The sequence below is a fragment of the Eptesicus fuscus genome, chromosome 25 (assembly GCF_027574615.1).
Source record: "Eptesicus fuscus isolate TK198812 chromosome 25, DD_ASM_mEF_20220401, whole genome shotgun sequence".
NCBI classification, from domain to species: domain Eukaryota; kingdom Metazoa; phylum Chordata; class Mammalia; order Chiroptera; family Vespertilionidae; genus Eptesicus; species Eptesicus fuscus.
The window spans coordinates 266943-290000 of NC_072497.1; the positions used below are offsets into that span (position 1 = coordinate 266943).

Below are 23058 nucleotides of genomic sequence, written 5' to 3' on the forward strand. Positions count from 1 at the left end.
ACCCCCGCCCGGCCGGCCGGGCGCGGGCACGCGGGGCGGGGGCGCACGGACCGCGCGAGGCCCCGACCCCGCGGCGCCCGCACACACGGGAGCAGCTTCGCGTCCGGTTATTATTTTTTTTATTAAGATGAAAATATTCGTCCCACGATGAGCGGACTGTTCTTACAATAAATAACAATAACTTACGTTCTGTTGGGCAAAGGCTCACACGCTCTGTCCTCCGTCGGCGGATAATTTAAACGCGTTCAAGGTAAGTCCCGTTTCCGTTTTTCCCCCGGCAGCCATGCGCTTTGCGGGGCGGAGGTCTGCTCCTCCCGGCCCTCCGTCCGGTCCCCGCCGGAGCCCCTCGGGTCCCCCCGCGGCTGAGAACACCCAGGTCCTCGGAGCGGGGCTCTCCAGCCCGGGAGAGCGGGTGCGCCCCGGGCCCGCGGCCGTCCGTCCGGACGCCCCTCCGAACCTTCTCGTTAAATCACAATAATGCCGGGTGCGGAGGCGGGGGCGCTGGGCTGGGCTGAGCGGGCGAGTCTCATGCAGGGAGCATGCGCGGTCCGCGGCGCGGGCCGGGGCCTCACGTCTCCACGGGGCTCGGCACCATGCTGTTGGGCGTGTCGGGGAGCTGCGAGGACAGGGAGGTCACGTCGCTGCCGGAGGAGTTGCCCAGGGAGCCGGACTCGGAGAAGGAGACCTGGAGGCCGCAGGGAGGGGCGTGAGGACGCGCCTGGGGCGGGGGGGGGCTCCGAGACGGATGCCCCCTGGGGACGCGCCTCTGGCGGCGAGCGAGCCCTTCGGAGACCTCGGCCGGGCCCCCCAAGGGCCGGGTCACCCCTCTGCTGCGCGCGCCTGAATCCGGGGAGGCCTGGCTGAGAGCGAATGACGGGCCGGGGTGCGGCTGCAGTGCCCTCCCCCCAACACCAACCCCCCGCTTCCCTGGGGCTGTCCCAGCTGGTCCCCCACGGAAGGCCCCCCTCCCCGGCCAAACGGCCAAATCCCCGGTGGCGCGGGCGGCCGGGCCTCACCAGCTGCTGGAAGGCGGGCGGGTCCAGGTCGCTCTGCAGCGCGAACTCGCCGAGCGTTTTCCACGGCGGCTGGTAGGTCTGCACCTCCACCGCGCTGCCCTGCAGGGCGCTCTCGTGGCGGACGGGGCTGCCCGCCACCAGCGGCGTCCCGGTCAGGCCCTGCAGGCTCTTGGGGACGAGGAGAGGGTGAGGGGGGCGCGCCGAGTCAGGTCTCGCTCTCGCGTTCCCCTCCCCCTGGGACGCGGGGCCCGGGGCGCCGGCGCGCGATGGGCGGCCTGACGCGACCGCACGGGCCTGGCTCTCCTTCCCCAGAGAGAATCCCCCGGGGGCCTCGACCCCGCAAACCCGCCGCCACGGCCCGGCCTCAGGGCTGGGAGCCCCAGGGCCAGGGAACCCCAGGCCTGAGTCCCCGTCCTCGCCACGAATGCAGGACAAGACCGGCCAGACTTGGGCTCCAGGGACCCCAACTCAGATCTGCCTTTGGGGGACGGAGACCCCAGCTCAGATACAGTAATTAGGGAGCCCAGAACCCCACGGAGAGTCTTACTCTGAAGGCCCACGCACACCGTCTGGGGAGGCCCACTCCCCCGTCTCCCCAGGGCCCTCTCCAGAGGAGGGCGCGGGACGCGGGCCTGTCCACCGCCCGGCCCGGCCCTCCCCCCCGCCGCCCGGCCGGCCCTCACCGTCTTGTCGCTGTGCTGCTGCTGCTGCAGCTGCTTCAGGAGCAGCGACTTCTTCTTGTCCTTGCAGCGCTTGTTCTGGAACCAGACGCGGATGACCCGCGGGCTCAGGCCGGTCATCTCCACCAGCTGCTCCTTCATGAGCGCGTCGGGCCGCGGGTTGGCGGCGTAGCAGGTCCGCAGGGTGTGCAGCTGCTTCTCGTTGAGCACCGTCCGCACGCGGGTCGTCTTCTCCGCCGGCTTGTGCGCGTGCGGGCGCAGCGCGGGCTGCCGGCCCGACCCGGGCTCTGCTCGCACCCGGCGCGCGCGGGGGGGAGCAAAGGGCGCGGTGAGCGAGGTGAGCGAGGGGCCGGGGCGCCCCGCGGCCGCCGCCCGCCCCCGCCCCGTCGAGGCCTCCGCCGGACTTCGTTTCTCTTTTATTCGTTGATTTCGTTGTACCGTTCGCCTCCCTCTCTCTCTCTCCGCCCCACTCGGAGGGCGGTGCGCCTGGTCGCCCCTTCCCGAGCCCCCGACCCTCCGCGGGCGCAGCGACCTGCCCGCCCGAGTGCGGGAGTGGCTGCCCCCGACCTGCCCACCGGGCCTCCTGCACTTACTGCACCGAGGAGGCCCGCGCGCCCTGAACGGGAGACGGAATCGCCTCCAGGAAAAGTCCATGTTTCGGAGACAGAGGAAAGGGGCGCCCACGGCCTCTGGAGGGGGGGGGGGGCAGCGCCTAGCTGCTCGAATTTGGGGGCTCATCTCCCGCGCCTCGGGCCCCTCCAGCCCTACCCCCTCTTTCAGGGGGTCACTCGGGCTGTGCACACCGGCCCGGGTGCGGTTCCTCCCTCAAGGCGCCCGCGTTCCCGGCCCAGCGGCTGCCGGTACGGCCCGCGCCCGGCCTCGCGTTCTCTCCACCCGGGAAAACAGGCCCCGATTTTCGCGGCCCCGCGACTAACAAAAGGGAGGTCCGGGCGCGCGGTTCCCGGAACTGGCTTCATCGCGCGTCCCCGCGGGGTCTGCACACCCCGAATTCCTGCGCATCCACCCCGCCCCCTGCCCCCCGCCCGGGGTTTCTGGGTAAATATTTACAAACAGCCGGCCCAGCCCGGTGTGCCGGTTCCATAGGGGAAGCAGCGGAGGCCAGAGGCCGGGGTGGTGGCAGCGGGGACCTGGCCAGGCCTCACGGCACCGCTGGGCCCCCGCCCGGCACACGGACCCTGACCGCGCACTCAGCCCCGCAGGACCCACGGCGTCCCCCGCGGGAGTGTGCCCCTTCCCTTCCCTCCCCGCCGGGGAGCGTTTGGCTACGTTGTTCCTCAAACTGGGCCTCCGAGCCGCCTGAGCCGGGCCCGCGCTCCTCCTCCATCGCCGGCCGCTGTCGCCCCTGCTCCTGCTCCGGGACCCGCGGCCCCCGTGTCCCGATCACGGGGACACAACTCTCCGTGTCCGCCCCGCACGCACGCACCCGCACCGTCCTGGCTCCCGGAGGCCCACAGACGGTTTCCCCGCACGCACCGCGGCCGCAGACACAGAAACACACGAGCGACCACGTCCCGTCCCGGCGACGGCCCCGCGCCCGGCCCCGCGCGCGCGCGCGGACGGCTCACCTGGCAGGTGCAGGCCCCGCGCGGGGAGCGGGCCGGGGCTCCGCGGGCTGCCGGCCCCCGCGCGCTCCAGCAGGAGCCCGTGGTCGGCCCGGCACAGCAGCTCGTGTTCCCGCAGCGAGAACTCGTCGCCCGGCAGCAGCTGGCGGCTGCACACGGAGCAGCGGAAGCACTCGACGTGGTAGACGCTGTCCCGCGCGCGCATCACCAGGTCGCTGCTGCTGAAGCCCACGCGGCACTGCGCGCACTTGACGCCGAAGAGCCTGCGGGGCGGGCGGGCGCGGGGCGGGCGGTGAGCGCGGGGCGGCGGCCCGGGCCCGCCGGGAGGGGGCGGCGGCCTCACCTGACGTAGTCCCGCTTGCAGTAGGTTTTCCCGTCTCTCACGAAGCACGTGCACGTCTCGTCCAGGAACTGGCTGCACTCGGCGCACTTGAGGCAGGCGGCGTGCCACTCCAGGTCCGGGGACACGCGCAGGATGAACTGGTCGTGGATCTGACTCCCGCAGCCCACGCACGTGGCCGTGCCTGGCTTCTCTGCCGGGAAGGACACCCGTCAGGCCCGGCTGCAGATCCGCCGCGACCGGGGGCCCCCCCCGGCCCGGCCCGGCCCGCCCCGGCCCGCTTGCTCTCGGGCGAGAATTGCGCCACGAGAAAAAGGAAGCGGACTTTCTAAAGGTTCCGGGCGACTGGAAACTCAAAAACAAAAACAGGATTTGTAAAGGCGTCTGGCCTCCGCCCCTCACCCCAAAACTTAAAAAAAAAAAAAAAAAAAAAAACATCCATTTGGACCGTCGTTGTATCGATCCAAAAGCTAAGGTCGTGGGTGAGGAGAAAGGAACTGGACACTCGGGCTCTGCGGACCCACCGCGTCCCCAGGAGCGGGACCCCGGCCCCCTCCCACGGCAGCCGCACCGCGCACGGCTCAGCCCGGCGCCCCGCTCCTCCCGGACGCCCCGGTCCGGCCAGAGAACCGCTCTGTATCTGGACGCACCCAGACCAGCCAGCAGCCGGAGCCCACCGCCCGCAGCCCCACCGAACTGTCTCAGCAGCTCCCGCAGCCCGAGGCCAGCCCGCGAGCTGGAGAAAGGGCTGGATCGCTGTGCATCAGAGCAGCGGGGGGCCCGCGGGGGGTCGCGCTGCGGGGGGACGGCGTCCGTTCCGCTCTGGGTCGCCCAGGGTCCGGTCCAATACGAGCCACTTGTGGAACCCGGCCGGCATCCTCCTGCCGCAGGAACCCCGCGCCTCCAGCGCGCACACGCCCACGCCCACGCCCCGGGGAGACTCACTCTCGGCGGGATCCCCCATCGCACCCGGGGCCGGACACCGGAGCAGGAGGTCCACCATGCAGGCGGCGGCGGGCGCGCCGGGCGGAGCACCAGGGTCGCGCGCCCCGCCGGCTCTTGGCGAACTAACTCGGGCCCCGCGGACTCGCAGGACCGACCACACCGGCCCGCACGCAGCATGACGTCAGCACGCCGTCGCCGGGCCGGGCGGGGGCGGGACCTGCGGCGTCACCAGCCCCCCCCCCCCCCCCCCCGCCAGAACCGGGGTGCGGGGGAGGCGGTGGGGACCCGCAGCCGGTGGGCGGGCGCGCTGGGTGGGAGGCGGGGGCGACGCGGGATTGGCTGCAGGGAAAGGGGCGACCCTGATTGGCCGGAGTGAACAATGGAGCGCAGCCCCCTCCCCGAAATCTGCCGGGAGCCTCCGCGCCGCGGCGGGGCGTCCGGGCGGGACCGACCCCAGTCCCCGCGCGCGCGCCCGGGTCCCGCGGCCCCCACGGCTCTGCGCGGCCGCCTGGACTTTCGGGGCGGCCCGAGCACGGAGGTGGACACCGGGGAGTGGATGGTATTTAAATGTTCATCAATTAAAATTAATAATTCACTTTTTGGGGGAATCAGAGCTGGGGAGGGAGGGTCTGCTTGGACCGGATCATCACCCTCCAGTGGCACCTCTCTCCTCGCTGCGCCTTTGTTCTCGGGGTCCAGGCCAGGGAGGGAGGCCAGGGACGCCGGTTCGGATAAACTGTTCTCGGACTCCCCACCCTGCGCCCGGAAAACTTATCCAGGTGGGAGCCCTGGGTGGGGTGCGCGGCGGCGCAGAATCCCAGAGAAGCTCCCGGATCCGGATTCGAGCCTGGACTTGCACATTTCCAGCGGAGGGGTTGTGTTTTGACATCGAACCCCACCCCCCACCACCTCCCCTCTCACTCCCCTCAATTCCCCGCTCAGGGTAGAAACGAGGCTGGGGTCGAATGAGGTTCCCACCCCCAGAACGACCCATGTTTATAAACTCTCACGTTTCCTGTCACAGCCCAACTTCCAAAGCAAATCGTCACGACACAATCGCTGGGAAACGGACCGGCTGTGCGGCGGCCGGTCCGTGCTCAGACAGCCCGAGTGCGGGCATCGATCCCTCTCCGAGAAGTCGCTGTGGGTTTGGGTGGAAAGGGCTCGGAGCCTGGCCCGGGCCCCGGGCGTGTTCCCCGTGCGCGGGGGCCCGTGGTTGGCCCGGGAGCGGGGTGCGCAGCGGTCGGTGCGCGCTGGGCTGGGCTGGGCGCGGTCGGCGCCCCGAGCTGAACCGTCTCCACCGGATCCTGGATCCGCCCCGGTCTCTGCAGGCCCCTCGGCCCCGGCCCCTCTGCCGACAACCCAGGCTGCTTGGCCTCCAGCTCTGGGCTGCGCGCCCGGAATGGCTGCAGCCAAGGACGCAGGGAAGAGCTTTGCGGAGAGCCGGCCAGGCCTCTGCGCACCAAACCTCTGCCGAGCGCCCACCCGCCTGCGCTGCGTCGGGGCCTCCCGCCGGGGGTGGGGGGTGGGGGGTCGGGGTGGGAGGCCAGCGGTCGCTCAAGGCTTCTGACCGCCGCCCTCGCCTCTGGGAGCCCCTGTCTCCTCGCGGGGCCAGTTTCTCCGCATAAAGTCCCCGCGGTGCCAGCAGGCGTTCCTGGCGGCTCTGGCCACGGGCGCTCTCCTGGCCGTGGCTGCAGGTCGGGGTGGGGAGAAGGCTGCGTCTGAAGGGATTTGTCTGTCAAACAGACAGACAGACAGACAGACAACGGGGATGAGCCGGGGGGGCGGGCGTCTGTGCGCTTGGCTGCGCAGATGGCTGTGACCGCAGGCATCTCATTTTCCTTTTCTGCCCCTCAGTCTCCTCGTCTGTAAAATGGGGTGAGATGAGCCGCTACCTCTACTGCCCTGAGGATTAGATCAGTGTCTGGACGGGGCTCAGGACGGTCCCTGGCGCTCAGGAAGCGCGACCCGCGTTAACTCTGAGGCTCTCACCGCGGCTGCGACTCCATGTTGGGAGCCTCCATCCGGGGTGCGCCGGCCCGTGTGTGTTCCCCGTGCGCGGGGCCCAGGCAGCTCCCGTGGGCCCGCACTGCGCATGCACACACAGGCGCACCTTCCCCTGCACGGAGATGTTCTGTCTCCTGTTTTTCACAGAATCACGTGTGTGGGAGGAACGCTGGGCCTAACAGCACCAGCTGTCCTTGTCCTCCACAATCCGAGGAAGGAGTTACAGTTGTTAAATTTACCCCCATTTCCGTGGCTGAGCCTCAACCTGGGAACCAGGAGGTCAGGGTTGGATTCCAATTGGGGCACATGCCCGGGTTGCCCACCTCTATTCCCAGTGTGGGGCGTGCAGGAAGCAGCCGATTGATGATTCTCTCTCACCATGGATGTTTCTCTCTCTCTCTCTCTCTCTCTCTCTCTCTCTCTCTCTCTCTCTCTCTCTCTCTCTGTCTCTCCCCCTTCCTCTCTGAAATCAATTTAAAAATTTTATCCCTATTTCACAGATGGGAAAACTGAGGCTTGCAGAGGTTAAGTAGGTTGTCAGAGGTTGCACAGCTAGGGGAGTCAGGATTTGACCCAGGCTCTCTGCCTGCAGAGCCGGGTTATGGGGCCCTCGCACCCCCTTGCTTCTGGGACACACAGAGGGATCCCTCCAGGGGCACCCCACCCCCAAAGGCAGCTGCTGCACTGATCCTCAGCACGAGTGTCAGGGAGGCAGCGGGCCCAGGGACCTGTTCCCAGCGGGGAAGCGACAGAGATGCAACTGGAGGCCAGGCCTCCCGGCCCAGACCAGGGCGCTTCCTCTGAGTCCCTGGGGATGGAGGCCAGGCCTCCCCTCTGGCTCCTGCCTCCAGCCTCCTCCCACCTCCTGCCCCCAGGCCTCCACTTTCCTCCACAGGCAGTTGGAGATGTCATGTTGAACAGGCCACAAAGGGCCTGGGCTTCACCCCATCACCTGCCGGAGGCTTTGCCGTGGGTGTGGGGGGCCCTGGGGAGGTACCATGTTTCAGAGACGCAGCTGAGGCCTGGGAAGAGGAAGAAAGGGGCACATCAGGGTCGGCCTCCAGGCTCCAGCCCCTGCTCTCCCCATGGCATGCCTGTCCCCCCGCCCCCCACACCGCTGAGCAAATGGGTCCCCGTGCACTGCTGGGCCCCGCTCCCTCCTTCCTGGGCCACATGTGCACAGAGCACTTGCTTCAGGCCGGGCCCTGGGCTAGGCCATCACGGACAGTGTAATTTATTTATCTTTAAATGTATTTTTATTGATTTCAGAGAGGAAGGGAGAGGGGGAGAGAGAGAGAGAGAAACATCAGTGATGAGAGAGAATCATGGATCGGCTGCCTCCTGCACGCCCCACACTGGGGATCGAGCCCACAACCCGGGCATGTGCCCCGACCGGGAATCGAACCGTGACCTCCTGGTTCACAGGTCGATGCTCCACCACTGAGCCACGCCGGCCGGGCACAGATGGTCTCGTTTAAAGCATAGGCTGCCTGCCCATGAAGCTGGCCCTGGCCCTGGGCATCCCGGACATGAATCCATCACCTTCCCAAGTCAATCCAGCTCCTGAGAGGTGGGACTGAGACTCACACCCACTAGCCCAGCGGTCGGCAAACTGCGGCTCGCGAGCCACAGGCGGCTCTTTGGCCCCTTGAGTTTTTAGCAAAGGCCAGCTGAGGAGTACCCTCATTAAGTGAATAACCATGTACCTACCTATATAGTTTAAGTTTAAAAAATTTGGCTCTCAAAAGGAATTTCAGTCGTTGTCCTGTTGATACCTGGCTCTGTTGACCAACGAGTTTGCCGACCCCTGCACCAGCGCATGAGACCGTGAGGAACATGTGCTGCTCGAGTCTTTCCGGAGGGGAACGGCCTCGCTCGCTCATTCGCTTCTCGCTCTCTTTGTAGTAGACACATGCCAGAGTCATTCCATGAAGACACCCTCCGTCTGCAGCACCTCCGTCCTCGGGGGATCAACAGGGTCGTTATACAAGGGTGACAAAATGACGTTAAGATACGGGAGCCTTTTCCCGGCTGGCGTGGCTCAGTGGTTGAGTGTCAACCAGGAGGTCACAGTTCAATTCCTGGTCAGGGCACCTGCCCAGGTTGCGGGCTCGATTCCCAGTGAGGGGCATGGAGGAGTTAGCCTATCGATGCTTCTCTCTCTTCATTGATGTTTCTGTCTGTCTCTCCCTCTCCTTTCCTCTCTGAAATATATATATATATATGCCTTTAAATAAATAAGTAAACACACATTGAGGGGCCAGATTATGATGATCTCTGAACGCATAATAATCTGGCCACTCAGTGTATATCCTATATAATAAAAGGCTAATATGCAAATTGTCCCCTTAACCAGGAGTTCGACCAGCAGGCAGGCTGGCCAACCGCCCATGTCCCCTCCCCTGGCCAGGCTGGCTGGACCCCACCCATACATGAATTCATGCACCGGGCCTCTAGTATGTATGTATGTATATATGCTGAGTGGCCAGATTATTATGCATTCAGAGATCATAATAATCTGGCCACTCAGTGTATATATGCATATATATGTGTGTGTGTGTGTGTGTGTGTGTGTGTGTGTGTATGCCTTTGTTTCTTTTTAAATCCCACGCTGGAGGGAGCTGCCTGCATAACCCACCAAACCTGGATCTTGGGAGAGGAGGGGCCGTGGGAAGGAGCTGTGCCTGGTAGCTTCTGGGAAACTTTCATTTTTCCTGTCTTTCCAGAAGGCGAGGCCGGCCAGCTGGCCTGGTCTGGGAGTGGCTCTAAGGAGTCTGGCAGCTCCCCCGTCGGCACAGATGTGTGGACTGGGTGGGGTTTAGGTTGTGCAGACTTTGGGGCCGGTTACAGCCCCGTTACCAATCATAGATGCTCTCCTTTCTCATCCTAAACCACATGGAGATGGGTTATCCTAGATCCTCCAATGAGAGGTGTATCTTCATCAAGTTATGATCAGAATCTTTTCTTTTTTTAAAATAGATTTTATTGATTTTTTACAGAGAGGAAGGGAGAGGGATAGAGAGTTAGAAACATCGATACAGCTGCCTCCTGCACACCCCCCACTGGGGATGTGCCCTCAACCAAGGCACATGCCCTTGACCGGAATCCGAACCTGGGACCCTTCAGTCCGCAGGCCGACGCTCTATCCACTGAGCCACGCCGGTCAGGGCCATGGTCAGAATCTGAAAGGTTTAGAAGGAGGCCCTTTATTCTTCCTAGCACACATTTGTGAGAAGCTCAGCGTGCGTGTTTTTCTTCAGAAAGAGGACCAATGAACGCAGGTCCTATTTGGTCCCTTTGTCGCCTGGAAACAAAGTGGGATTACACATGACTCCAGCGCTCGGCTCCAGCGGAGGCCCCTCGGGCGACAGATCTTCAGGAGGACCCGCCACGGATCCTCTTTCCCGGCAACATCTCTGGAGGCGAGAGCTGCCAGCCGATTCCAAAAACAGACGACGATGAGGGAGACCATAGAGTCTGGGTGTCGGCCCTTGTCCGGCCGGATTACCCGATGGCTAATCGTGCACAGATTGCGATCGATGTGACGGCAGAGGGGCCCTAATCCGACTCGGCGGGGAATCCAGTCAGGTTTTCGTCTGCCCAGGACGTGTAATTGGTTGGGAGGCAGCAGAAAAGCAGCTTGTGCCGGATTTTGCCGCATCACCGTGATGAGGTCTATTTTGATCAGCTTGAGTTATGGGCAGTGTGAATTATTTATAGCCACTTCAGGCGGCCTTACGCTTGTAAAGACCTTCAGAGCAAGATAATAACATGCTGTCAAGGTAGGGATCTCACTTACGCTGAGTCCTGGTGCCCCCCTACCCCTCCTACCCCGCCCCCCCCCCCGCAAACAGCGCGGGAGAGAAGACATTACATAATGGCTGGTGGACTCAACCGGCCACACAGCTCAGTGGTTGAGCGTCGACCTAGGAACCGGGAGGTCAGGGTTTGATTCCCCGTCAGGGCACAGGCCCTGGTTGCGGGCTCGATCCCCAGTGGGGGGCGTGCAAGAGGCAGCCGATCCATGATTCTCTCTCATCATTGATGTTTCTATCTCTCTCTCCCCTCTCCCTTCCTCTCTGACACTAATGAACATACTCTTTAAAAAGGCTGGTAGAGCCAAAACCGGTTTGGCTCAGTGGATAGAGCGTCGGCCTGCGGACTGAAGGGTCCCGGGTTCGATTCCGGTCAAGGGCATGTACCTTGGTTTGCAGGCACATCCCCAGTAGGGGGTGTGCAGTAGGCAGCTGATGGATGTTTCTCTCTCATCGATGTTTCTAACTCTCTATCCCTCTCTCTTCCTCTCTGTAAAAAATCAATAAAATATATTTTAAAAAAATAAATAAAAAGGCTGGTAGACTCATGCAGCACTGACTGGACGTGACGAGGGGCTGAGCCCGGCTGGTAGGGGAGGCTGCGGGATGCTCCCTGGCCCAAGGGGTTCACTCTGGATAAACGGCCCAGACTCAGGCCCCACAGAAGGCGAGGGGGTGAGGCTCAGACAGTGAGCACAGGGAAGATTTTCCCGTGAACTCGGCAGGGTCCCATTTACTCAAACAGCCTGCCCCAAATAACTCCATTTTTGTTAAAAACTTGACTGATAAAAATTAAAAAAAAAAAATGGAAGAGAAGGCCATCTCTCTAAGTTTATTCTCTCTGAGAAGTGGGACTAGAGCAGTTTTCTATTTCCTTCTTGGCACTTTTTTTTTTTTTTTAAATTTACCAATTGTAGTGACTGTACTCTGACTTTACAGGGAAAACGCTCAAACTGATATTTTTGTTTTGTTTTATTTTATTTTTAAATATATTTTATGGATTACTTTACAGAGAGGAAGGGAGAGGGATAGAGTCAGAAACATCGATGAGAGAGAAACATCGATCAGCTGCCTCCTGCACCCCCCCCCCACTGGGGATGTGCCCGCAACCAAGGTCCATGCCCTTGACCGGAATCGAACCCGGGACCCTTCAGTAAACAGGCCAGCGCTCTATCCACTGAGCCACACCGGTCAGCGATGATATTTTTATTTTAAAGAAAGGCAGAGTGAGCCCTGCATGACCAGGGGAGGCCTCCAGAGTGAGGTGGCTCATATGACAGTGATTCTCAGGCTTTTGGAATTCAAGAACCAAGAGAAAAGCAACAGGACCCTGGCCGGTGTGGCTCAGTGGATAGAGAGTCGGCCCGCGGACTGAAGGGTCCCGGGTTCGATTCCTGGTCAAGGGCATGTACCTTGGTTGCAGGCACATCCCCAGTGGGGGGTGTGCAGGAGGCAGCTGATCGATGTTCCTCTCTCATCGATGTTTCTAACTCTCTATCCCTCTCTCTTCCTCTCTGTAAAAAATCAATAAAATATATTTTAAAAACAAGAGAGAGAGAAAAGCAACAGGAACATCACATGGGACCGCCATGACACCATGATGCCAAGGGAAACATGGAAACACACACCAAAAAAAACATGAAGAAAACCAACTGCCACCGATTCCCCTCGGTGCACAGGAGAGGAGCCCCATTAGCCCCAAAGAGGAAAAACCCAGTTTCCGAAGAGAGTCCTTTCCGTCAGGCCTAGTCAGACTCCCATGAGGTCACCCTGCTTCTTCTCATTTGGCTGCAAAATGCTCAGAGCCTCATCTGTAGGAAGCGGTCCTAGGGTTCAGCCTCGGACTGACCTGTGGCAGGGTCACAAACAAGTTCGTGTGGAGGGCAGACCCCTCCCAGCAGAATTAAGCCTGATCCTGTAACTGCTCCCTAGATCCTTCCTGGGTAGCTAGTGGGCTGTGGGAGGGGCATCAAGTGCTGCCAAAACACGTGAAACTTACAACAACATTGTCAATTGCCCTGTTTGTCCCTGATCCTATCTAATAAAAGAGTAATATGCAAATTGACCATCACTCCAACACACAAGATGGCTGCCCCCATGTGGTCAAAGATGGCTGCCCTCATGTGGGCACAAGATGGCCACCACAAGATGGCCAGCAGGGGAGGGAAGTTGGGAGGGACTAGGCCTGCAAGGGAGGGCAGTTGGGGGCAATCAAGCCTGCAGGGGAGGGCAGTTAGGGGTGACCAGGCTGGCAGAGGAGGGAAGTTGGGGGCGACCAGGCCTGCAGGGAAGGGTAGTTGGGGGGTACCCAGGCCTGCAGGGGAGAGCAGTTGGGGGGACCAGGCCTGCAGGGGAGGACAGTTAGGGGCAAACAGGCTGGCAGGGGAGCAGTTAGGCATCAATCAAGCTGGCAGGGGAGTGGTTAGGAGGTGATCAGGCTGGCAGGCAGAAGCGGTAAGGGGCAATCAGGAAGGCAGGCAGGTGAGCAATTGGGAGCCAGCAGTCCTGGATTGTGAGAGGGATGTCCGACTGCCCGTTTAGACCCGATCCCAGTAGGGGTGTCAGATTGGAGAGGGTGCAGGCTGGGCTGAGGGACACACCCCCTCCCCCCCCCCCCCGCATGAATTTCATGCACTGGGCCTCTAGTTATAAATAAAGCACCAGCTTTGCAGTCTGGATGGGTTCTGTGGCCTCAGCCAGGAACAGAAAGATCCACCCAGGCTCCCAGCTTTCAAATCTATCTCTGTGTCTCCTCTCTTTATTTCTAATATTTCTCAATCCCTGGCCGCCTCCCCTTAGAACCGGTCGTTCATCTCTCTTTCTGCGTGGGACGCAGAAAAGGGAGATCCCCGCCACGTCTGGCCCCCGCCGCATCAGGCCCCCCGCACTCATCTTGGTCCGGAGACTGAGAGCCGCTGGGGCGGCGTCTTGGAAACGAGGAGGAAGCCCCACGCAGCAGGCACCTGGCAGCCGCGTGTGGAGGCGGGACTGGGCCCGAGCCGTGGGACCGTGGGCGGTCTGGGGCACGCGCTTGGCCCCAACACCCTCATCGTGGTTTCAGGGTGTGCGTGGTTACGTGCGGAGACGCCTGGGGACCCAGTGACAATTTCATTCTTTTTAAAGAAAATTTAAAAAATATATTTTTAGCCCTAACCGGTGTGGCTCAGTGGATAGAGCGTCGGCCTGCGGACTGAAGGGTCCCAGGTTTGAGTCCGGTCAAGGGCATGTGACCTTGGTTGCGGGCACATCCCCAGTAGGAGGCGTGCAGGAGGCAGCTGATCCATGTTTCTAACTCTCTATCCCTCTCCCTTCCTCTCTGTAAAAAAATCAATAAATTTTTTTTTTTTTATTGATTTCAGGGAGGAGGGGAGAGGGAGAGAGAGCTAAAAACAAACATGAGGAGAGAGAATCACTGATCGGCTGCCTCCTGCACCCCCCACACTGGGGATGGAGCCCGCAACCCGGGCCTGTGCCCTGACCGGGAATCGAACCCTGACCTCCTGGTTCCTAGGTCAACGCTCAACCGCGGAGTCACGCCAGCTGGGTGACCCTCCTGGGCATCACCTGAACCCCCTCTTCTAAGCCCTGAGTGAGGCGACATCACCCCCCTTTCTCAGGGAGGAGCAGCCTGTGGGGACCCGTGTCCCTCATTAAAGCTGCGAGGCCCGCGGTGGTGTCCGCCCCGCTCAGCCAGGAGCTCCGGGTCCTCAGTGCGCAGGCCGGAGGACTACCTCGGGCACCTGCCTCGGCGGAAGGCCTGGCGTCCGGTCCGTCCACGGGTGTCCGCGGACACAGGCGTGTTTTACTCGGCTCAGAACAGCACGTCGGTGTGTGCGTGCCCACCTCCGGGTTCACTCCAGCGGGACGAAGGCCCGTGGGACGCGAGCTGCTGGGCCATCACTCCCGCGAGCCACACGTGTCTCCTCTGAGAGCCCGGGGTACGAATATTTTAACGCCAGGACAGCATCCGGGGAGCAAGCTGTCCCTGACTGGGGCGCACCAGGAGGCCATCCGAGGGCATGCCAGAGGAGGTCAAACTCAAGGTCACCTTCTGTGTGGTACATACATGACTTTGAACATCCACAGAACCGACGGCGGGGAGGCATCGGCACATCGAGGGCCCCCCGAAGGGGTAAGGAGCCCGGGACTGCAGAGCCTTACAGTACGGGTGTGTGTGCCCGGACACGCCGCCAAGGTCCGAGCGAGCGATCCGGGGGAAGTCATCGCCCCGGCGTGGCCGCGGACACCGCCCATTTGCTCGGCACACTTTTCTCTCAGACAGTTCCCTCAGCTGGACCCTCAGTGTCAATGCTCAGCCTCTGCACTAAAACTTGCAAAGAGTGTTCCAACTGGTAATTGTCACATCAGGGTGGGGTTCCCTACTTTCCCAAGAGGAGTTCCTTGGATTGTGTCTGTATCTCTGATTAGCAGTCTCCTCCTCCTCCTCCTCCATCTCCTCCTCCTCCATCTCCCCCTCCTCCTCCTCCTTCTCCTCCTCATCCTCCATCTCCTCCTCCTCCTCCTTCTTTTCCTCCTCCTCCTCCTCCTCTTCCTCCCCCTCCTCCTCCTCCTTCTCCTCCTCATCCTCCTTCTCCTCCTCCATCCCCTCCTCCTTCTTCTCCTCCTCCTCCTCCTCTTCCTCCCCCTCCTCCTCCTCCTTCTCCTCCTCCTCCTCCTCTTCCTCCCCCTCCTCCTCCTCCTTCTCCTCCTCCTCCTCCTCTTCCTCCCCCTCCTCCTCCTCCTTCTCCTCCTCATCCTCCTTCTCCTCCTCCTCCTCCTCCTTCTCCTCCTCCTCCTCATCTTCCTCCTCCTCCTTCTCCTCCTCATCCTCCTTCTCCTCCTCCTTCTCCTCCTCCTCCTCCTCTTCCTCCCCCTCCCCCTCCTCCTCCTCCTTCTCCTCATCCTCCTTCTCCTCCTCCATCTCCTCCTCATCCTCCTTCTCTTCCTTCCCCTCTTCCTCCCCCTCCTCCTCCTCCTCCTTCTCCTCTTCCTCCTCCTCCTCCTCCTTCTCCTCCTCCTCCTCCTCTTCCTCCCCCTCCTCCTCCTCCTTCTCCTCCTCCTCCTCCTTCTCCTCCTCCATCTCCTCCTCCTTCTTCTCTTTCTCCTCCTCCTCCTCCCCCTCCTCCTTCTCCTTCTTCTCCTCCCCCTCCTCCTCCTCCTCCTCCCCCTCCTCCTTCTCCTTCTTCTCCTCCCCCTCCTCCTCTTCCCCCTCCTCCTTCTCCTTCTTCTCCTCCTCCACCTCCTCCTCCTCCTTCTTCTCCTCCTCTTCCTCCTCCATCTCCTCCTCCTCCTCCTCCTTCTTCTAAATGTTTTTTTTTATTGATTTCAGAGAGGAAAGGAGAGGGAGAGAGAGAGAGAGAAACATCCACGATGAGACAGAATCATTGATCGGCTGCCTCCTGCACGCCCCCTACTGGGGATCGAGTCCGCAACCCAGGCATGTGCCCTTGACTGGAATCGAACCCGGGACCCTTCAGTCCGCAGGACGATGCTCTACCCACTGAGCCAAACCGGCCAGGGCAGCAGAGTCTTCTTTTATGAAGATTTTTTGTTTGTTTCACTGGGGAGAGAACGTATATTTTTTAAACAGTGAAATGTTTTTTATGTTTTAAAGTGTTACTTTTCAATGTACAGCTTACAGTCAACATTATTGCATATTAGTTTCAGGCGTATAGCGTTGTAGTTAGACAACCTTATACTTTACAAGGTGTCCCCACCCCCCAATATTCCCAACACCAGCCTGGCACCAAGCACAGTGATTACAATATTATTGACTACTAGAGGCCTGGTGCACAAATTTGTGCATCAGAGGGGTCCCTTGGCCTGGCCTGTGGGATCGGGATGAAACTGGTTCTCTGACATCCCCCAAGGAGTCCGGGATTGCAAGAGGGCACAGGCCAGGCCAAGGGACCCCACCAGTGCATGATCGGGGCCAGGGAGGGACACGGGAGGTTGGCCAGCTGGGGAGGGACATGGGAGGACACCAGGACCTGTCCGGCCCATCTCACTCAGTCCCGATGGGCTGGACCCCAGCAGCAAGCTAACCTACCAGTCAGAGCATCTGCCCCCTGGTGGTCAGTGCACATCATAGCGAGCAGTTGAGCGGCCTTAGCATATCATTAGCATACTAGAGGCCTGGTGCACAAAATTTGTGCACTTATGGGGCCCTGCTCCCCAACCCTCCAATATTCATGTATTTTTGTATATGTGTGTATGTATGCACTGTTGTTTTTTTTTGTTAATCCTCACCTAAGGAGATTTTTCATAGATTTTTAGAGTAGAAGGGAAGGAGAGAGACAGAGAGAGAAACATGGATGTGAGAAAGACATATCAATTGGTTGCCTCCTGCACATGCCCCGACCAGATCAGGCCGAAATAGCGCTGCCAACAGCGCCGACGGCTGGCGGCCCACTGGGGCTCAGATGTTGAGCATATGGCAGTTTTCTGTTTCTGCTTCCACATCTGGTAGAGGTCCCGCTTGTAGGAGCTGCTGATGGAGCCACCACTTTCTGTCTTATCTTCTTTTTGTCCTCTTGTCCTGACTGTCCCACAAACCGCTTCTTCTTCCAGTCCCACTTGAGCTGCTGCCGGCTCCTGGTCAGGTTCTGGGCCTCGCCCCCCATCAGGTCCAGGACAGCACCAGCCACCTGCTGCTCAAAGGCACCTCTGGTCCCCACCAACGCTCAGGACCCATTCACTGTCGAAATCTTTGGGCAGATAGGGGACATAGAAATCCTGGTCCAGCTGCCGGGCCTCCTCCTTCCACCTCTTGGCTCCCCATTCAGGTCCTGGCTGTTGCCGTTTTCGGCCCACAACCTCTATGAGACATCCTCCATGCTCTCTCCCGCCTCCTCCTCCTCCTCCTCCTCCTCCTCCTCCTCTTCTTTCCCAGGCTGCTCCGCCTGCCACACTGGCAGCTCGGGGCTGGACCCGCCAGGCCCTCCTGCTGCTCCTTGCCGGCCCTGCCGGAAGCTGGCAATGGCCTTGAAGTCCTTCTGCCGCTTGGCCCACATCACCTGGCTGCTCAGGTCCCGGCTGGAGGCGTTGATCTCAAAGATGGTGGTGGTGGCGCGGGGGGCGGGACTCACGAGTCCTGCGCCCTGCGCCTCTCAATGAACGGATAGGCCACCCCAAGTCCCGCCCTCAAGCCTCCCGCTGCCCAATCGTGGGCGTAGTGGAGTGATGGTTATTTGCATATTACCCTATTATTAGGTAGGATTATGCTTTGGTTGAATAGATGACCAATATATAATATAATAGCCAAAACCGGTTTGGCTCAGTGGATAGAGCGTCGGCCTGCGGACTGAAAGGTCCCAGGTTCAATTCCGGTCAATGGCATGTACCTTGGTTGCGGGCACATCCCCAGTAGGGGGTGTGCAAGAGGCGGCTGATCGATGTTTTTCTCTCATCAATGTTTCTAACTATCCCTCTCTCTTCCTCTCTGTAAAAAATTAATAAAATATATATATATTTTAAAAAGCCTATATAATAAAAGCTAATATGACACTTAGCATATTAGGCTTTTATTATATAGGATATCCCTGTGCTGTATTCTACATCCCAGGACTGTATTGTAACTGCCAATTAGTACTTCTTAATCTCTTCACCTCTTTCACCCCCACCCAACCCTCCTCCCCTCTGGCAACCATCAGGCTGTTCTCTGTATAAGTCTGTTTCATTTTTGTTTATTTTGTTCTTTAGATTCCACATGTACATTAAATTACACAGTACTAGAGGCCCGGTGCACTAATTTGTGCATGGGTGGAATCCGGCTAGCCCAGATAGTGGGGAGGGGGGGGCGTAATTGGGAGTGGGGCTGGCCAGGAGGAGGGCCATGGGCGGTTGTCTATCCAGCCCGCCCCCTGGTCGAACTCCCGGTCAAGGGGACAATTTGCATATTAGCCTTTTATTATATAGGATTTGTCTTTCTCTGGCTGACTTATTTCATTTAGCATAATACCTTCTTGGTTCAGCCATGTTGTCACAAACAGTACACTTTAATCCTTTTTTATGGCCTCGTCACATTTCACTGTATATGTGTCCCACCACGTTTTTTTATCCACCCATGTCTTGGTGGGCACTGGGCTGCTTCCATATCCCGACTGTTGTAAATAATGCCACAGTGAACATAGGGGTGCATACATTCTTTCAAATTAGTGCTGTGGATTTCTTTGGAAATACACCCAGAAATGAAATCGCTGGGTCATATGGCTGTTCCATTTTAAATTTTACTGTTTTCCACAGCGGCTGCACCAGCCTGCATTCCCACCAACAGTGCACGAGGGTTCCCTTTTCTCTCCATTCTTGCCGACGCGTGTCGATTGCTGACTTATTGATGACTAGAGGCTCGGTGCACGAATTCGTGCACAGGTGGGGTCCAGCTGGCCCGCCCCAATGGGGGCTGATCAGGCTGGGCTGGCAAAGGAGCCAATTCGGGGCCATGCCAGCTGGGAGGGGGGGCATGGGAGGTTGGCCAGCCAGCCTCACCCCCCCAATTGGGAGGGTAAGGGGGGTCAGGGCCAGACGGGGGGGGGGGGAGGGACCCTGGGTGGTTGGCCAGCCAGCCCCGCCCCTGACCAGGGTGGGGGGACTGATAAGGGGCAGGGACGGCAGGTGGGAGGGGCCGATCAGGTATCTCGTTGTGGTTTTATTAGCATTTCTCTGATGATTAGTGATATTGAGCACCTTTTCATATGCCAATTGGTCATTTGCATGTCCTCTTTGGAGAAGTGTCTATTCAGCCCCTTTTTAGAGTGGATTGTTTGCTGTTGGTTGCTGAGCGGTACGAGTTCTCTTTAAATGCTGTCTATTAACCCCTCACTGAACGGGTGATTGGCAAATACCTTCTCCCACTCAGCAGGCTGCCTCTTCGTCTGGCTGGTGGTTTCTTAGCTGCGCAAAGGGTTTTAGTTTGAGGCAGTCCCGTCTCTTTGTCTTTCTTTCTTCGTTTCCCTTGCCGGAGGGGATACGTCATAGAAATATATATATATTTTTTAATATATTTTATTGATTTTTTACAGAGAGGAAGAGAGAGGGATAGAGAGCTAGAAACGTCGATGAGAGAGAAACATCGACCAGCTGCCTCCTGCACACCCCCTACGGGGGATGTGCCTGCAACCAAGGTATATGCCCTTGACCGGAATCGAACCTGGGACCTTCCAGTCCGCAGGCCGACGCTCTATCCACTGAGCCAAACCGGTTTTGGCACGTCATAGAAATATTGATGAGAAATAGCTAAGATGTTACTGCCAAGGGAAGACGTATTTTCTGAGCACCTACCCTGGGCCTCTAGAACGGAAGCCCCTGAGGGCGAGGTCTGTGCCCGTTTTATCCCGAGGTGGCCGCCCGCCTCCCAGAGGGCTTTGAATTTCCCCTGGCTTTGTTAGTCCCTGCCCACATGGTATCAGCAGCGGTTCGCGTGACCGGTGGAATAAGCGGTCAGGAGGGTCTGTCACCGCTGAGTTTAGGGTATAGAAGGCTGCAGCTTATGTCTCTCTCTGTTGGTGTCTCTGATCGCAGCCTTTGGGGGAAGCCGTATGGTCAGGTCCCTGGAGTGAGGAACGGGAAGTCTCCCGCCACCGGCCACGTGGGTGAGCTGGGACACTAGTCCTCAACCCCACGGGCGTCTCCAGAGTCTTGGCAGCGTGGGAGAGGCTCTGGGCCAGACCCCCCCCCACCCGGCTGAGCCCCGCCAGGACTCCTCGCTCCGAGGGGCCGTGTGAGATAATTAATGTTGTTTCAAGCGGCTACATTTCGGGGACAATTTGTTACGCAGCGATAGGTAACCGATACAACGTACGATCTCTCCCATTTGTCACCAAGTCCCTGTAAGGAAGGCATTAGCAGTACTCTGACCAACAGAGACACAGAGGGTCCGTGACATTAAAGAATTTCTCTAAGGCGTCTCGGCTAAAAGCGGGGAAAAAACCTGAAACAAACCCAGGCCGGACACCTGTTATCTCAGAATAACATCACACTTCTCCGGCTCACACAGTCTCACCCTTAACGCTTGTCATTCTGTTATCCTTGGGGATTGCAACATCTGGTAATAATAAGAGCGGAGATTATTAAAAATATACCCAGGGAAGCTGTTTGCATAACCCATACATGTTCGAGGTTTTACGGTCATGATTTTCAAACAGAGAAATGACAACACTTGGGAAGGAGAAGGTGAGTTGAAAGGAGAATCTGAAAGTGGCCCCGTTAAAACCCTTGTAGGTATTTTTGGCACGAAGAAAGAAATCCTGTTGTTGGCAGGCATTGCCAGGAAGGTTGGTGCATTTTCATGAGCTCTATTTAGAAACGCAGAACGTTGTTGCAAAATAATTTCTTCCTGAGAACACAGACGGGCCTTGAAATTACGAAGCAGGTTTTAAGAATAGAGGCCCGCCCGGCTGGCAGAGCTCAGTGGCTGAGCGTCGACCTAGGAACCAGGAGGTCAGGGTTCCATTCCCGGTCAAGGGCACATGCCTGGGTTGCGGGCTCGATCCCCTGTGTGGGGTGTGCAGGAGGCAGCTGATCCACGATTCTCTCTCATTATTGATGTTTCTATCTCTCCTCTCCCTTCCTCTCTGAAATCAATTTTTAAAAAAATACACTGAGTGGCCAGATTATGATGATCTCTGAATGCATAATAATCTGGCCACTCAGTGTGTGTGTGTGTGTGTGTGTGTGTGTGTGTGTGTGTGTATTAGAGGCCCGGTGCATGAATTCGTGCATGGTGGGGTCCAGCCAGCCTGGCCGGGTTGCGGGGGGATGGAGGGGGACATGGGTGTTTGGCCGGCCTGCCTGCTGGTCGAACTCCTGGTCGAGGGGACAATTTGCATATTAGCCTTTTGTGATATACACCGAGTAGCCAGATTATTATGCGTTCAGAGATCATCATCATCTGGCCACTCAGTGTGTATTTTTATGAAGAATATAGGCCCATTTCCACCTGGCCCACTTTGAAGCAGAGGGGGAGACCACCCAGAAACTGTATTCGGGTCCAACCTCCACCAGCTTCCAAATTTTAAGGGACGAATTGGGTCCGCTGTGCACATGCAGTTTCAAGACAAATCTCTGGGCCTCCCGTATAACCAGACAGCTGCCCCCCAAATGCTTACCCAGACATTCTCGAGCGGCTCTGGAGAGTGGTGCATCTGCGTGCGATCGACGGGTAACGGAGCTGAAGGTTGTTAAGCTTGTTCATCCAAGGAGTCCTGAGACAGGGTGGGTCCAAATTGGTGTGTGAGACGCAGCGCAAGGCCTTGTCATTATTAACAGTTAAATTACTGGCTTTTTCAAGTGATCTATTTATTTTGTTTTGTTTTAAAATCTGTTTTTATTGATTTCAGAGAGGAAAGGAGAGAGAGAGAGAAACATCAATGGTGCGGGAGAATCACAGATCGGCTGCCTCATGCACGCCCCACACTGGGGACCCAGCCTGCAACCCGGGCACGTGCCCTGACTGGGAATCGAACCGTGACCTCCTGGTTCATATGTCGACGCTCCACCACTGAGCCACGCCGGCTGGGCTGATGTATTTTATTTTAAAGAAAATAAATGGGAGGACTTGTGGGTCTGAGGTGTTGACGGAAATCCTGAGGACATGCGGGGAGGCAGGTGGTTTTGTGGACACAGCGGTCAGAGGTTTGGGCTGGTGGGCAGGAGTCTGTGGGTCTGCCCAGGGATAGCAGAGTCGAGACAGAAGAGAGGGCTAGGGTGGGGCCCCAAGTTACACCCCACTCAAGACCTTCCCCCATCTGCTCTTCCAGCCGCGTCTGCAGCCCTGTCCCCAGCCATTCTGCCTTCTTCTGCCTTCTTCTTTCACCCCCACCATCCTCCCCTGTGTGTGCCCACAGAGGTCCTCACCACGGAACCCAGTTCAAATATCACCCATGCGGTGAATCCCTCCTCTCAGAGTAGAAATATGTCTGCTTGGATGTTTTCTCCAGAGTCAGGTGAGGGCCACATCTTTTTTTTTTTAATATATTTTATTGATTTTTTACAGAGAGGAAGGGAGAGGGAGAGAGAGTTAGAAACATCGATGAGAGAGAAACATCCATCAGCCGCCTCCTGCACACCTCCCACTGGGGATGTGCCCGCAACCAAGGTACATGCCCCTGACCGGAATCGAACCCGGGACCCTTCAGTCTGCAGGCTGACGCTCTATCCACTGAGCCAAACCGGTTTCAGCCACATCTTTTTTTTTTTTAATTGAATTTATTGGGGTTACATTGGTTAGGTTGCCCCAGCCGGTTTGGCTCAGTGGATAGAGCGTTGGCCTGCAGACTGAAGGGTCCCGGGTTCGATTCCGGTCAAGGGGCATGTACCTTGGTTGCGGGCACATCCCCAGTGGGGGGGGGTGTAGGAGGCAGCTGATGGATGTTTCTCTCTCATCGATGTTTCTAACTCTATCCCTCTCCCTTCCTCTCTGTAAAAAATTAATAAAATATATAATTTTAAAAAATTATATAGGTTGCAAGCGTACAGTTGCATGTAGTACATCGTCTGTATGTTGTATTGTGTGTTCGCCACCCAGAGGGCAACGTCTTGCGCCTCCTTTTCTTGCATTTCCGGGACCCGGAGAATGAGCTGGGCACCTGACAGGTGCAGCGCCCGTGACTAATTGGAGCGAGGGGGCGGGGACACCGGAGGGCGGGGAGCCAGGGGCGTGGCGTCACCCGCGCA

At 58.7% G+C, this 23058-nt stretch overlaps 1 protein-coding gene across 1 annotated transcript; it reads right to left on the reverse strand.

The window, feature by feature from the left end:
• Nucleotides 1–234: 234 nt before the first annotated feature.
• ISL2 (ISL LIM homeobox 2) lies at nucleotides 235–4622 on the reverse strand. The gene is made up of 6 exons (XM_054713401.1): nucleotides 4565–4622; nucleotides 3623–3812; nucleotides 3283–3542; nucleotides 1700–1983; nucleotides 1017–1184; nucleotides 235–685 (listed from the first exon to the last, which is right to left on the reverse strand). Exons 1-6 carry the CDS (start codon nucleotides 4620–4622, stop codon nucleotides 569–571), a joined length of 1077 nt encoding a protein of 358 aa, XP_054569376.1. The 3' UTR covers nucleotides 235–568.
• Nucleotides 4623–23058: the final 18436 nt, after the last annotated feature.